We start from the raw sequence: 14,827 nt of genomic DNA, 5'->3' as shown, positions 1-14,827 counted from the left end.
GCTAAAAATAAAGGGTTTTTCTTTTTAAAGTGGAGGGTCTGTTCTTTCTTTTGATATATTGCATGTTCAGATATTCATGCATTCATTAAAAAAACAAACAAACAAACAAAAAAAACGCAGGAGTTAAAAAACTTTGATTTATATCCTGTTTAATTTTAGTTTTTTGCATGTGTGCTTCAGTCTCTTGGTTCTGCTTCTCCTGTTTTGATCAGGAGATTCTGTACTCTTTCAGAAGATGTGTAATAGCGCCCCCTGCAGTATAACACAGAAAACAGATTCAGAAAATTCAGCCAATGGTGGGGAAGCACTGTGTCATGAATGACGTATAATCTTAGTTAATGTTAGCTTTGTCAAAAGTTAAGGATAAAGCTATAGAGGGATTCTGCCAAGTTTTTTTTCATTTTGTGACGTGCAGAAATTAATCTGTAAGATTTCATATATTTCTGTTGCTATGCATTATTGATCAAAATATGTTTGTTACTTTCATTTGTTGTTATTTTGTTTATACATTTTATATATACTGAATTTTACATTAAATGTTACCAAATAAAACATGTATTTGATGTAATAATGCACTTGATTACCATATAAATAAAGCACAAATGTAAATGCAACTAAAATATCTTGGTGGATATTTGAACTGCACAGGGGACTCAAATGAATCAGCTGGATTTTTTTATACTATTTTTGACAAAATTGCATGCAAAAATAGGTTCGACGTAAGCACAACTCTTTAGTTTGAATCAACTTTGTAATGAATCATTTGAATAAAGAATAAATCACACTGTATATTTAATCCTTATTATCTCCCTTCCTTTGAAATCAAATAACTCTGATTTCTTGTTGCATCGCTGCATAAATAGAAAGATAATTAGAATAATAGAAATTAAGTTCCAAGTGTCCAACCAATGGACACACGGATCACCATAATGGCGAGTTCAAACATACACATTTAGGAAAATCAACATAAATGTATGAACCAGCTAATGTGGTTCTCTCAAATTTTTCAGTTGTATTGACATTCAACATTCAAGATGATGTTGGGAAATCAGTGAATGCAAACAGATAAAGATAACCGCAAAAGTGGAGGAAATGAGTAAGAAGTCTATTAAGAATTGGCTCTTTTTTTTTTTTTTTTTTGCTTGACAAAATGCCACTCAAACCTATATGTCCACAGTGTAAGAACATAGTCTTATACCATCTATGTGCTTTATGGTGAGCAGAGGTGTACTGGATGAGCTGATCGGACAAGTCCACACCCCCAATGTGTTTATTGTATTACACAACTGGAGTGGTAACTGGAATGCTCACTTTCTCCCAGGTTCCATCTCTCTTTTTTTGACTTCTCACGACCTTCTCAGATGTGTAGGCTTGATGGATAATCTAGCAGATGGACACCTCTCGTGTCCATTCTAGGGTGACCACCGCTTGGCGTTGTCCCGCACAGCATTTTCACCCTTTGTCCCGCACGTCGCATATTGAGAAAATGTCCCGCGTTTTCATCAGTCTGTTGGTTTTTAATTATTATATTAAGAAAACGTGCATGCGTTCTTTTGCATTTTTAAGAAAGCATTTTATTTATTTTTTTGCGGCTAGTTTTTCACCTATATTTAACAGCGCTTCATCAGAAGTACAAACACAACAGCCGTTTTTAAAATCCTATCCAATGGTTGAAAGGAAAGGAGTAAACACGGTCACTATAGGTTGTGATGGCTGTCAATCAAAATGTGGAGCGGTGATTCGTTCCATGTGTTCCCTGTCAGAAAACTAATGGATAATTCGGTAAAGTAAAATTAAAATTGAACAGAATTTATCAACTTGTTGCCTTCTGAGGTTGTTTTAATTAACATTCTTTCTAAAAATATGAACGTTTTTGGTTTAATATATTCTTAATATATAAGACTGTCAATGATCTAATTTTATGTTGTTTTGTATTTTATTTGTTCATTATTAATTTTGTTGGATTTTAGTTGGACTTGGTCAGAACTGTTTCAAAAATAGTTATCTGCATGATGCTTGCTGCCTTTGGGCTCAGTGATGTTGAATTTAAATGACATGTAAAATAAAGACATGTTATGTTACATTGTGATGTAATGGTGTTTTCTGGAAGAGACTAAAGAACAAAGAATTTTGATCAGCTGAAAGTCAGAATACAAATGTTTTAAGTTAGATAAACATTAGGCTATATAACAGTTTCAGGTTATGTTTTAGTGTCGGTAACATGTCCCACATTGTCCTACACAAACTTAGAATCGTGTCACCGCTAGGGCCGAGGACAACCTCCACTCCGGAGGACCTACACCAAGGAACACCAACTAGGCGAGACAACAACGTGAGATAAAAGCTTGATTTCTTTATTGAGTATAAAACACTTTAAGTGAATGTCACTGTCACTGATATCTTACTCCTCGAACGGATGCAGTCCGGCCGAACAAGGTGAACGATTGGACCTCTCTTTGCTCTAGAACATCCCTAAGGGACCAGAATGTATCAGTCTGCAGGCGAGTAGCTCAGTTTCTCCGTCCTCCAGGACGACGAGGGGGAACCAGGACACAGCAATTCCCACGGGAGAACACTCGGGACAGTGTAAGTGGCCAGATTTTTCCTTTCTCCAGAGCGACAATGTTGGGACAGATTAAAGCAAACTTCAATGAAGGAAGGCTTTACTACCGGTGTCTTGATTCCCTCTATCTTCCAGCACAGCGATGATGGAGCTGAGTGTGACGGGCTTCAGGTATCAAATCTCAATGTAACAAATGGATATCTCGGATATCTCAATTCCCAAGACAGCAGGGATGGTATTATATGCAGCGCACTTGGACTAGGGGACCCCAGGGTGGCCAGTAACTGGATCTCTCTGTTCGCAGGGCGGCGGTGGGGATAGGAGCCGGACACAGCCAGGACAGGCTTCGAGGGAGGAAGACTCTGAGCAGCGGATGATTGGATATCTCTGTTCATGGAATGACAGTATGAGGTGGGCAGAGAACAATGGCCTTCGGGTAAGGAACCTCCACGAGCAGCCAGCAAATTTTCTCCGTTCTCCAGGAAACAGCGATGGAGACCGAACACCACCGTAGGTAACCGAATCTCTGTTCACAGGACCACAGTGGTGAGGGCGAAACCCAACAGTAGATCTCTGAGCCTTCTCCGTTCGCAGAACAGCAGCAGAAAACCGGATGTTCCTTCTTCACCAGGCAGCAGAGGGGGAATGCAGCAGCGGATAACAGAATCTCTCCGTTCACAGAACAGCAGAGGCAGAATATAGCGGTCAGTGAGAGAGGTATTCAAAGCACCGGGCAGTGGGCTTTCTCCATTCACCGGACAGCAGCAGGTAACTGAGTGTTCCTTTTCCACAGGGCAGCAGAGGCAGAATGCAGCAGCAGATGACAGGACCTCTCCGTCCACAGAACAACAATGGTGGGTACAGAATCCAGCAGTTAATAACTGAGTCTTCTCCTATCACAGGACAACAACGGAGGATGCGGCAATCCTTGGGAAAGGAATCTCGGACGACGTGAGTGACTGGATTTCTCTGTTCTTAGAACAACGATGGAACATAATACCATGAGCTTGAATAGAGATCTTCACAACGGCACGCGGGGCTGAACTTCTCCTTTCTCCACCACAGCAGCCTGGACTGGGACACCTGTACAGAGCTTTACACACAGCAGATCAGATTATTTCCTGACGCCCCACCGGGCTAGACGATCCCCAGCAAAGATTTCCGAGTGATGGTAACGTTTAATTCTCCCACACTCGTGCATGCATCAAACACTTTAAATCTTTACACATGCTCACTTCAATCTTCAGACACTGCAATGACACACTACCTCACAGTGAAAAGTAAGCCTTCACTCCATCTTGCCAGGGCCAGCCAATCCACAGCCGTGATCTTCAAAGGGGGATATCCGGGTACATGAGCGATACGAGAATCAGGTCTCACTCATCTGCTTTGACGACACATAGCAAGAGAACACGCTGGCAGCAAACACAGGTCAGTAACAGTAGTTATTACCCTATACCATGTGTCAAAATTATTGATGGCTTCCGGTTGTCATTGACCTTCCGGTTGACCTTTCCGGTGTCCTTCCGGCCTACATTGTTATGGATTGACCTATTGCCCCTTCCTACCCATCGATCATGTGGTTTTGACAGTTAGTTTTGACCTATCCGCCGATCATGTGGTTTTGACAGGTTGACCTTCCGGCGTCCATCCGACATATGTTGTTATGGTATTGCTTATTGACCTTGCTAGCCCTAGAGATCATGTGATTTTGACAGAAGCTTTTGCCCTATTTGAACCTTTTTAGCCCTAGATCATGTGATTTTGACGGGTGTTTGTATGACAGAAAGTTTGAAGGCGCTATTATACACTCACCTAAAGGATTATTAGGAACACCATACTAATACTGTGTTTGACCCCCTTTCGCCTTCAGAACTGCCTTAATTATATGTGGCATTGATTCAACAAGGTGCTGAAAGCATTCTTTAGAAATGTTGGCCCATATTGATAGGATAGCATCTTGCAGTTGATGGAGATTTGTGGGATGCACATCCAGGGCACGAAGCTCCCGTTCCACCACATCCTAAAGATGCTCTATTGGGTTGAGATCTGGTGACTGTGGGGGCCATTTTAGTTCAGTGAACTCATTGTCATGTTCAAGAAACCAATTTGAAATGATTCAAGCTTTGTGACATGATGCATTATCCTGCTGGAAGCAGCCATAAGAGGATGGGTACATGGTGGTCATAAAGGGATGGACATGGTCAGAAACAATGCTCAGGTAGGCCGTGGCATTTAATCGATGCCCAATTGGCACTAAGGGGCCTAAAGTGTGCCAAGAAAACATCCCCCACACCATTACACCCCCACCACCAGCCTGCACAGTGGTAACAAGGCATGATGGATCCATGTTCTCATTCTGTTTACGCCAAATTCTGACTCTAACATCTGAATGTCTCAACAGAAATCGAGACTCATCAGACCAGGCAACATATTTCCAGTCTTCAACTGTCCAATTTTGGTGAGCTTGTGCAAATTGTAGCCTCTTTTTCCTGTTTGTAGTGGAGATGAGTGGTACCCGGTGGGGTCCTCTGCTGTTGTAGCCCATCCGCCTCAAGGTTGTGCGTGTTGTGGCTTCACAAATGCTTTGCTGCATACCTCGGTTGTAACGAGTGGTTATTTCAGTCAAAGTTACTCTTCTATCAGCTTGAATCAGTCGGCCCATTCTCCTCTGACCTCTAGCATCAACAAGGCATTTTCGCCCACAGGACTGCCGCATACTGCATGTTTTTCCCTTTTCACACCATTCTTTGTAAACCCTAGAAATGGTTGTGCGTGAAAATCCCAGTAACTGAGCAGATTGTGAAATACTCAGGTATTTCACAATTGGTTGATTAGATAATTGCATTAATGAGAAATTGAACAGGTGTTCCTAATAATCCTTTATGTGAGTGTATATATAGGATATGTGTGTCAGCATTTCCTCCGCATTCCAGGGTCCATTGTGGGCCTTGTGGAAAGTGAGAAGAAAAAGACTGTTTTTCCTGAATGCCTCACCAGCCAGAGTAGTGTGCCTGTGTGTGTGTGTGTGTGTGTGTGTGTGTGTGTGTGTGTGTGCGCGCGTCCTCTGACACGATCCCCTCCACATTCCTGAGGTAACAGTGAAAGTGAGAAAAAGAGAGTTACCCTAATCATGTTTTATATTTCACACAAATAATATACAATAATATCTTACTAAAAATCTACTGAAACCATTTAATTCAGTTTTAGATAAACAAAAGAATAAAAAATCATATTACATAAACATTCCGTTCTTTAGGCCTATAAGTGTATAAAATAAAATAGTTATCTTGCTAATTTAACTAAAGTTGAAAACCATTCAGTTCTTTATAAAAGTATATAATGAAATGCTTATAAAATAAATATCTTATCGATCCAATTGTTTTTGATAAACAAAAGAATAAAAATCATACTACATAAAACATTCCGTTCTTTATTAGGGTATACATTAAAATCGTTATCTTGCTAATTTAACTAAAGTTGAAAAACATTCTGTTCTTTAAAAGTATATAACAAAAATAAAAAATAAAAATCTACTGAAATTTCAGTTTTAGATAAAAATAAAATTCATCTAAGTCTGCTGACTGAAGATTTCATGAAGCACCAGACAAATGGTGTGTGTGTGTGTGTGTGTGTGTGTACGTGTTTCTGTGACAGGTTCCGGTAAATTAGCGTGACGCCATCTTTCTGAATTTATTTCAAAACATAATCGTAAAAGTTTAAATATGATCTTTTAAAATTAAAAGACTGTTTAAATAAAATCTTTAAAGTTTGAATACATTCATATCTTCTATTTATCTTATAGAAGATTACTGTAATGATTTTGTTTAACGGTGACCTAAATTATAATTGTTATTAAACAATGTCTGTTTAAAAACTTTAGATGGTTGAAAAACTGTACTTAGACGTCTTAAATCTCATTTATATGAAAAGATTCAATCAGCATTTTTTGTCCATGCGGGGTTTCAATTTTTATGGTGGGGGCTTTCCATAGCTATAACTGCATATTCTATCCCGTAGGCCTACACCTAAACACGACCATCACAGAAAACTACATTTGTACATTTTCAAAAATGAAATAAGTAAATGAATAATTTAATAAAATGTAAACAAAGTTTTAGTTAAATAAATATATAAATAAAAAACGTACATTTCCAGAGAGGTGAATGAACTGAAGCTTTAGGATATGACAAACCACACGGAGCAGTGGGCAGCCGTTTCTGCTGCGGCACCCAGGGAGCTATTGGGGACCATTTGTTAATGTAGTCTGAATGTTTAATATTGCCAAATGTTGGTACAATTTAAATACGTTTTGTTTAATATTGTTTAAAGGAATGCTACAGATTAAATCTGTCTTTCTGAGGACATATCAGCCCACCCCACCCCACCCCACCCCAGATTGACCAAGGGTCCAGATGTGTACAGGCAATTTGGTGAAGGATTGCACTGTCACTTCTGGTATGGATCCATTGACCCTTTGTTATGTGTGAGCTGTTTTGATTTGACTTAATTTAATAAAATGTACAAAATTAGATTTTACATAATTGACTTAGAGTAGTTCGCTTTAAAATGAAGATTACCCCATGATGACTCACCCTCAAGCCATCGTAAGTGTGTGTGACTTTCTTCTGTCAGACGAATACAATTGGAGAAGAAGAAAGTCATACACACCTAAGATGGCTTGAGGGTGAGTAAATCATGGGCTAATTTTCATTTTTGTGAATTACTTTACAGTTTTGGCCCACTGCTTGAACACATTTTGCAAAACTTCGCTCATTGTGCCAAAACTCTACACAAGTAAACATGACACAACACTGGGAAATATACCATTCACATGTGTGTCAAATTGAAACTCTACTATCAAAACCTAAACTCTGCTATCAACACCTAACATTCCTTTGTCAAAATGTAACTCTGATGACAAAATGACACATACTTGCATCATATGCATACACTTTCAGATCAGGGGGAACACACAAGTCTACTTTATATAAAACACTGTAGTCTTTGATTTTCACTGTTTATTCAGAAGGCATATTTTCAGGAGGCACATTTTCAAACTACCAAAAAAGCAAATAGGCCTACTCAATATTGTACATTGCAGTAACATGAATTCGGATAAAGCAAAAAAAAATTATATATATAATAATAGAAAAAACACTATACCGTAAACACAGAAAATCATGGCAATTGTGCATACGTGGGCTCATGGATCCCGCCATCTGTTGGGGTCTGGCCACAGGACCTCATCGACATCACAAGCAATGTCTTCTGGGGAAAATATCCCCTTGCATGTCGAAACCCTCCATGGATTGCTGTCACCTGAATTTCGCCGCAGGCCTGTTCCATTGCCTGCAGAAGAGGCCTGCGGGCATGTGGTTGGCGGTCATATACACGGCATCTCCAAGCCGAAAATAATTCCTCTATGGGGTTTAAAAATGGTGAGAAAGGGGCAAGTATACCACTTCAAATTGATTGTGGTTGGTGAACCAGGCATGGACCAGAGCAGCCCGATGGAAACTGACATTATCCCATACCACCACAAACCTGGGCTGATCTGGGCTGTTCTGTACAACTATATTATGGAGAGCATCTAGAAATGTGAGTATATGTTGGCTATTGTATGGACCTAGTTTTGCACAATGATGCAGAAGCCCTCGAAGGCTTGTGATATTTCCCCCGCGCTGCCCCGGGAAGTTCACAACCCCGTCGTCTTGTTTTGCTCAGGTTGAATCCAGCTTCATCAATGAAAATGAATTCATGAGGCTGTGCAGCTCCATATGGCCAAGATTCTCTGTAACAAAAAAACAGAACCCTCATCCCATCACACAGGTACCTGTGTAGCTCTCCGAATGGATCCATGTGGTACTGATATGGGACATATTCAGCTGCTACTGGATTTCACCAATACTGTATTGTAAATGTAAAGGGCAGTTACACTTACCCGTACATATTCAGCTCAAAGTCCTTTGACCCTGACACTGTTCCTCTCAAATGGGACTCTGTAGAGCTGCTTCATGGTGATGTTGTGTTTTCCCAAGATGCTTCTGATGGTGGTGATGCTCACATGGTTTATGTTGTTGAACACTTGCCTGTCTGCAAGTATTTTCTGTCGTAGCTGGTGGAGACGGATGGCATTATCTGCCCTCACTAGGTCCACAACGGCAAGTTCCTGCTGTTGTGTGAACAGGCGTTGGCGTCCTCCCCCAGAAGGTCTTCTAGTCATTCTAGAGAAATACAACCACAAATTGTCATCGGTTTGCTTCTTTTTTTTTACAGTACTTTACTGTATATACTGTATCATCCACTGTACTGAAACATCTCAATATACTGGAAGTAATCATCATGGTATGTTTCACAAAAACTACCACTTGTGTGTTGCATAAAGGAGTAAGTGTGTTGCAGAACTGCAACTAGAGTGCAAAGCAGCGCTTTTGTTTAAGGTATGGGCACATGTGTTGGAGGTATGGTAACAAAATCTTCAAGTTGTGTTACTTTAGCATGGGTCTATAGGGTTCAAGCAAGGGGCAAAAACTGTAATAAGCGCTGCTTGATAGTAGTTCCTGGTTCTGTTGGCAGTAATAACACACGTCTGCCACCCGCTGGTGCATGCGCAAATAACAGCTGTCTACAATCAGACAGTAGAAACGATGCTGCCCACCCGCGGGTAAAAACGCTTTCAATTAATGGATGCTGGAATCTGTAGAAATTAGGAGAATAGCTTTTTTAGTACCCAAAATGTCCTTTCTTAATCTCTTCTCTCTTAACGGGATGTTCGCTGTCCAGGTAACGTAGGGGAACTCACTGCCAATGGCCCAAGTTCAGTCAGGCAAATTAAGAACGATCACGGCTTTAGTCAACATGTAGGCCTATTTTAAAATAAACTAATAGATTGTGTGTAGAATTTTTAAATGTTGTGTTTTTGTTTAATTTTTATTTCCTTGTACATGTTAGTTAAAAATAAAACAAAATAATCTGTAATTCCATACTGTAGCCACTAGATGTCTGTATAGTCATTTACATAAATATATATTCAGGGCTGTGAAATTCTTAATAAATATATATGTTGTTTGACAACAATTCAAATGTCAACAAGAAGTTACAACTCCCGTGATCGCTTAGAGCACCTTTAAAGATTATTTTGATGATGACTTTTACTCATATGTACATTAATGTGTAAAAATGTTACACATCATTCCCAGTATTGGCATACTGTTTATTTTGTGATATATATGAAATGTTTTAAATATAAATAAAATGGTATTTTGTGATAACTTTGTCTAATTGGTTTGTATGTCAGTAGTACTTATGTAGGATAAGACGAATGCACGGATCCAATATAATGAATGAAATGGATCCGTTTTCTTTCTCAGTTGTTTACAACACATAACAGGGTTTTTCTTGGGTCAAAAAAAATTATATTTTTTTCACCTCTTTTTTTTTAAAAAGCTGTGATTTTACCACAGGATTTCATATCTTTGTAAGATAAAAATCCTTCTTTGCTAGACCTGATATATATTTTTCTATATAATATCAATATCAAAAAGTAGAATAAAAAAGTAGCATTAAATAGTTTATTTTGACTAATAGTCTAATTTTCTACCATATACAACTGAATAAAATTACCAGCTAGCTAGCACATTTGCACTTTTCTTACGCCTCACTCCAGTCTAAACGCTAAATATTTTTTAGCTAATATAAATAACCTGAAAATACTGTAGTTCATTAAGGTTAAATCGATCTGTTTGTAACACCTTACGATATGGTTTAAATTGTTAACATTAGTTAATGTATTAGGCTAATAACTAACATAAACTAACCATGAGCAATACATTTGTTACTGTATTTATTAATCTTTGTTAATGTTAGTTAATAAAAATACAGCTGTTCATTGTTACTTCACAGTGCATTAATTAACTATGTTAACAAACAAATACAACTTTTGATTTTTTGGGAAACTCAGAAGCGAAGACCAGGAGACTTGGTTGTATTCTTCAGCAGGATTCTTTATTGAGAACACGAGCTGTCGGTAGCTGCATACATCAAGTCTAACTAAGGCCGTGTGCCTTGTAGTTTATATACATTTCAAGGGAGAGGGATTTACATAAATGTGGATACACTCTGAACACAGCATGCAAATGAAGTACACGAGTCAGCCCATTTCCCCAGTCCTGATCTCATCAGCATAACAGTGACATTCAAATACATTGATGCTAATATAATCAGCCTAACTATTCAACAACTGGGCCAGGGGCTCCCAGAGCCATTAAAGACAAAGGGTGAGAGTCTCAGTAATCTGACTCATTTAACTTACAATAGAGAGAACAGGACTGGCAGGAATCTCTTGCTGGACACTGCATAACCTTAAATGCTAAACACAATGTACAGAACTTTCTCAGTTTACATGCAATATTAGAACCTAGATGTAACATTTTTTGTAATACAACAGTTCCCCTTTGAGAGTTCTAATAACTCTCACAAAATACACATTTAGACACTTAAAAGTTCATTCTTGTAACTAGTGATCGTTACAGGCACATAGCACATGATCTGTGTTGCTTATTTGTAATTGCATGCTGACACAGAAACAAACATGCAATTGTCTGTGATTGGTTGGAACACTATTTGTTTTAGTTTTGAGTGGTTGGTGAAAGCAACTGTTTTTGTGTGCAGATCTCAGAGCCTAGGCTGCCTACAGAGACACGTTTTTTTTGACGGCATGCTTATGGGGCGGGCAGCTAGCGGATCGTTAGGAAAGATTAGATGAATGTGATAATTTATGTTTGGGCCTGAAATCGCCGATACAACCTTTAAACAGGGTGTCTACAGATATAAACAAGTTAAATTTAAGACTTTTTAAGACCTTTTTAATGCCACTTTGAATGAAATTTAAGACCAAACCTGTGATGGAAATACACATTATATTACATGCGTATATGTAATATTTAACCTAAGTAATTGAAATAATTTAATATTCACTACTTGTTTATTGAACTAAAATCAATGTAATATTTGCAATCGTGAGAATACTCAGCAAAATAGCTCCTGTCATGTTATGTTACTAATAAGATAATTAAATTTGTATTTTTTGTAGATCATCATATATCCTAATGTGTTTCCCACATTATTTTTGTGGGTGGAGCCTGGTACCCCTAGGGGGGTCCGTGGGCATGCCATAGGAAGAACATTTTGTACATTTTAAAGATAAATTCATTAATCTGGTGCACTTTGAGTCACCCGAATCCACTGTTAAAAATAAATAATCCACCCGCAAACCGCCCATATTCTTTGATTGAGATATCTGCATCTGATCATCACATTACAATTATTCAAATTCTCAGTGTTAAGCATGATAATATGGTAACATATCACACTGAAGTTGGCTAATTAAAAAATAACATTTATTTTAAAATAAAAGTTCTTATTTTGGCAAAATTACATTTCCTTAATAGCCTAAACAGAGGCTTTACTCCCTTCAAACTTAAATTGTCAATGTTTCATTACATCACTGTTTGAAAACACAAATTTTTTGTACCTTTTATAATGGGCATTTTCCCCCTAATTTTATTAAATGTTTGCTCCATCTTTCATTTCAAATTCTTAAATTTGATCAATATATTGAATTAAAATAATAAGACACTAGGGTGTTACCAATCAAATTAAATAATTTACATTGAAAAATTATAACTGTATTAAATTAGATTATTTTATTATTTTTGAATATACAAATAAGGAATGTTGAACAGAATTATACTTTATGAAACTAAACCGCCAGTAGGAGGTGACAGGCGAGTCATTGAGTCATTCATTCAAATGATTTGTTCAAACAGCTGATTTCTTCAGAATGAGGCAGTTTATGAATGTCAACACAGAAAACATTTAATCACTGGATAGGTTTTTTTCGCTTACTGTCAGCTGAATGTGTGGAATGGTTTTTTAGAGAAAATAAGGAAAAACATGTTTTAGCACAATTCACACCCGTGGTTATTCAGGAGAAAAAAAATCTCCGAATGCTCTACGTGAGACTTCAGGTCTCTCTCTCTGCTCGTTCTTATATGCGCATTCAATTCTACATCACTCACCCATCATAAAAGGGATTGGCGGGACAAAAATTTGCTTTGTGTTTGAAAAACCGACTGTGTTTATGAGGATGTTCACCGAGACAGGTAATCTGACTTAATTTTGAATTCTCGTGTCCGTTCAAGCTCAGAAATAAGAGAAAGAGCACTGATCTTTGTGTCTGCCCGGCTCTGTGCACTCACAGAAAACAGCTCGCAAGTTCCAGTGTTCTTGCGCTTTATGTTTAAAATGACAGGACTTAAAAACACATGCAAATGATAAAATTTTGCAATTAATCCTCGAATCACAAGCGTTACGGGCGGCGCAGCTGGCCCGTACAGATCATGAATCACGGACCAGCGACCTATTCTTAACATCCCACATCCTGCGATGTGACTATCGTGGATGCGCACACCGCGATATCGATGCTAGAGGAAATTCCTTGGTATCCACATTGATATCAGTGTAAGTGACGCCTTTGTATGTGCCCTCGGTTTCATACTCAAACACACTGCCGTTCTTGCAGGTCATCTTCACTGTGCCAGTGTAAGGCAGGTCAAAAGTGGCTCTGCCAATAGAGACTGAAACATGCACCATCTTCCCTGGTGGCACCTCTACATCTGTAGACAGAGTTTCGGTTCTCTCATCTGTGTTCTCCTGACCATAAGTGCCTTCAAATCCAATGGTGACACTGAATCCTGTGGTACCTTCAACAAACACTGGAATCGCAGCCTTCACTTTTGTACTAAATTTTGCAGACAAACTTCCACTCACAGACCATGAAGATGTTTTGATCACTTTCTTTGAGGTTTCAACTTTTTCTTTTTGAGTGGTGGAGGAGTTGTTCCTGAAAGTGAGGAATTCGATTTCTTCCATTGTCACCTGTGGTATCACTTTGTGGAGAGTGGGATAGTGGACATCGGTGAGAACTGTTGATTCAACTGCTTTGAGAAACATGAATCCCATGCAGTCAATTTCCCAACCAGATCTTCCTACAACTCCCAAACAAAATCCAGAGCCGACATTCATGGGATATTCTGTTTTTAAACCCCAGCTTGTCATCTTTGCAAAAAACTCTCTCCCCTGACTGGTCTTGAATTTGATGGCTCCAAGACGTGTTCCTGCTCCGTTCCCCCACAGGGACAGTGAGGTGAAACACTCACCAGGTGTGAACTTGAACTCTTGATACGGTCCTCGTGCATCAAAGGTTGGACTTCGTCCACCAAATTGATCAACTCTCCTATCTGAGAGCCAGACCTTGACAGCCTTCACCTGCGATTCTCCCACCCAGACTCCGATCTTCTCTAAACTGGCACCACTGTTCTCACCAGTAAATGAGAATGCATCACCTCCGCCTCCACCAATTAGCTCTAGAGTCATTGTGTCAGACATCAAATCTGAAAATAATATAAATACACAATTTTATAATTTAATATTATATTAATTTAATATAAAAATAATATCAGATCAGAATTAGCATCAGCTTTACACTTTATTGCAGTGTTTCCCAGCCCAGTTTCTGGAGACACAACAACAGTACACGCTGGACTTCTTTCTTAATTGATCCATTCATTTCGGGTCTGTGAGTATCTACTAATAAGCTGACTTGAATCAGGTGTGTCTGAATAGGCAAACACTAAATGTGCAGTTCTGGCATTCCTCTGGGAACAGGTTTGGGAAACATTAGCCGCTTTTCCACTGTCAGGCCAAACGGATCTAAGAGTGGTAAGGAATGGTTAATGTTATATTTCCACTCAAGCTTGGTTCAGCACGGCACGATTGCAAACCACTAACCATGCATGTTGTGACATCGCCACTGAGGATTGGTCACTTGTCTGTTGTCTGGCTCTCTGTAGCTGGTCAAGTGCGCTATTTGAGCATGGTAAACAACACTGGAGGTCCACCCGCAACCTCTGCCAAAAGTGTGTTCAGCATTTAGAATATAAAGCTTATGTGGCAAAGTGGGGAGGGGCAAACTCCATAAGGAGAAGCCTATAATGGCAATAACGGTCGACTACGCCACCCCAGAATATTGTGGAATAACAGCCCTAAGGGCACACAGGTTCTTGTCAAAGAATGGGTGAGGAGACGTGGGTCATATACAGGGGCGATTCTAGGATTTTCATTTTAGGGGGGCTCAGCCCCCAATGAGGGTATGATTAAAAAAAAAAAAAAAAAGTTAGTTTATGGTCTAATGCTCATTAT

At 39.0% G+C, this 14,827-nt stretch overlaps 1 protein-coding gene across 1 annotated transcript; it reads right to left on the bottom strand.

Annotated features, from left to right (window-relative positions):
- Window positions 1–13,018: 13,018 nt before the first annotated feature.
- LOC308705729 (aerolysin-like protein) lies at window positions 13,019–14,014 on the bottom strand (the record flags this gene model as incomplete). The annotated part of the gene is made up of 1 exon (XM_081390897.1): window positions 13,019–14,014. The coding sequence occupies one exon, from the start codon at window positions 14,012–14,014 to the stop codon at window positions 13,019–13,021; it is 996 nt and encodes a 331-aa protein (XP_081247023.1).
- Window positions 14,015–14,827: the final 813 nt, after the last annotated feature.

This window comes from Scardinius erythrophthalmus (assembly GCF_964197995.2).
Source record: "Scardinius erythrophthalmus genome assembly, chromosome: 2".
Lineage (NCBI taxonomy): Eukaryota > Metazoa > Chordata > Actinopteri > Cypriniformes > Leuciscidae > Scardinius > Scardinius erythrophthalmus.
The sequence above is the reverse complement of the archived record's forward strand: the minus strand, read 5'-3'. Positions and strand labels throughout refer to the sequence as shown.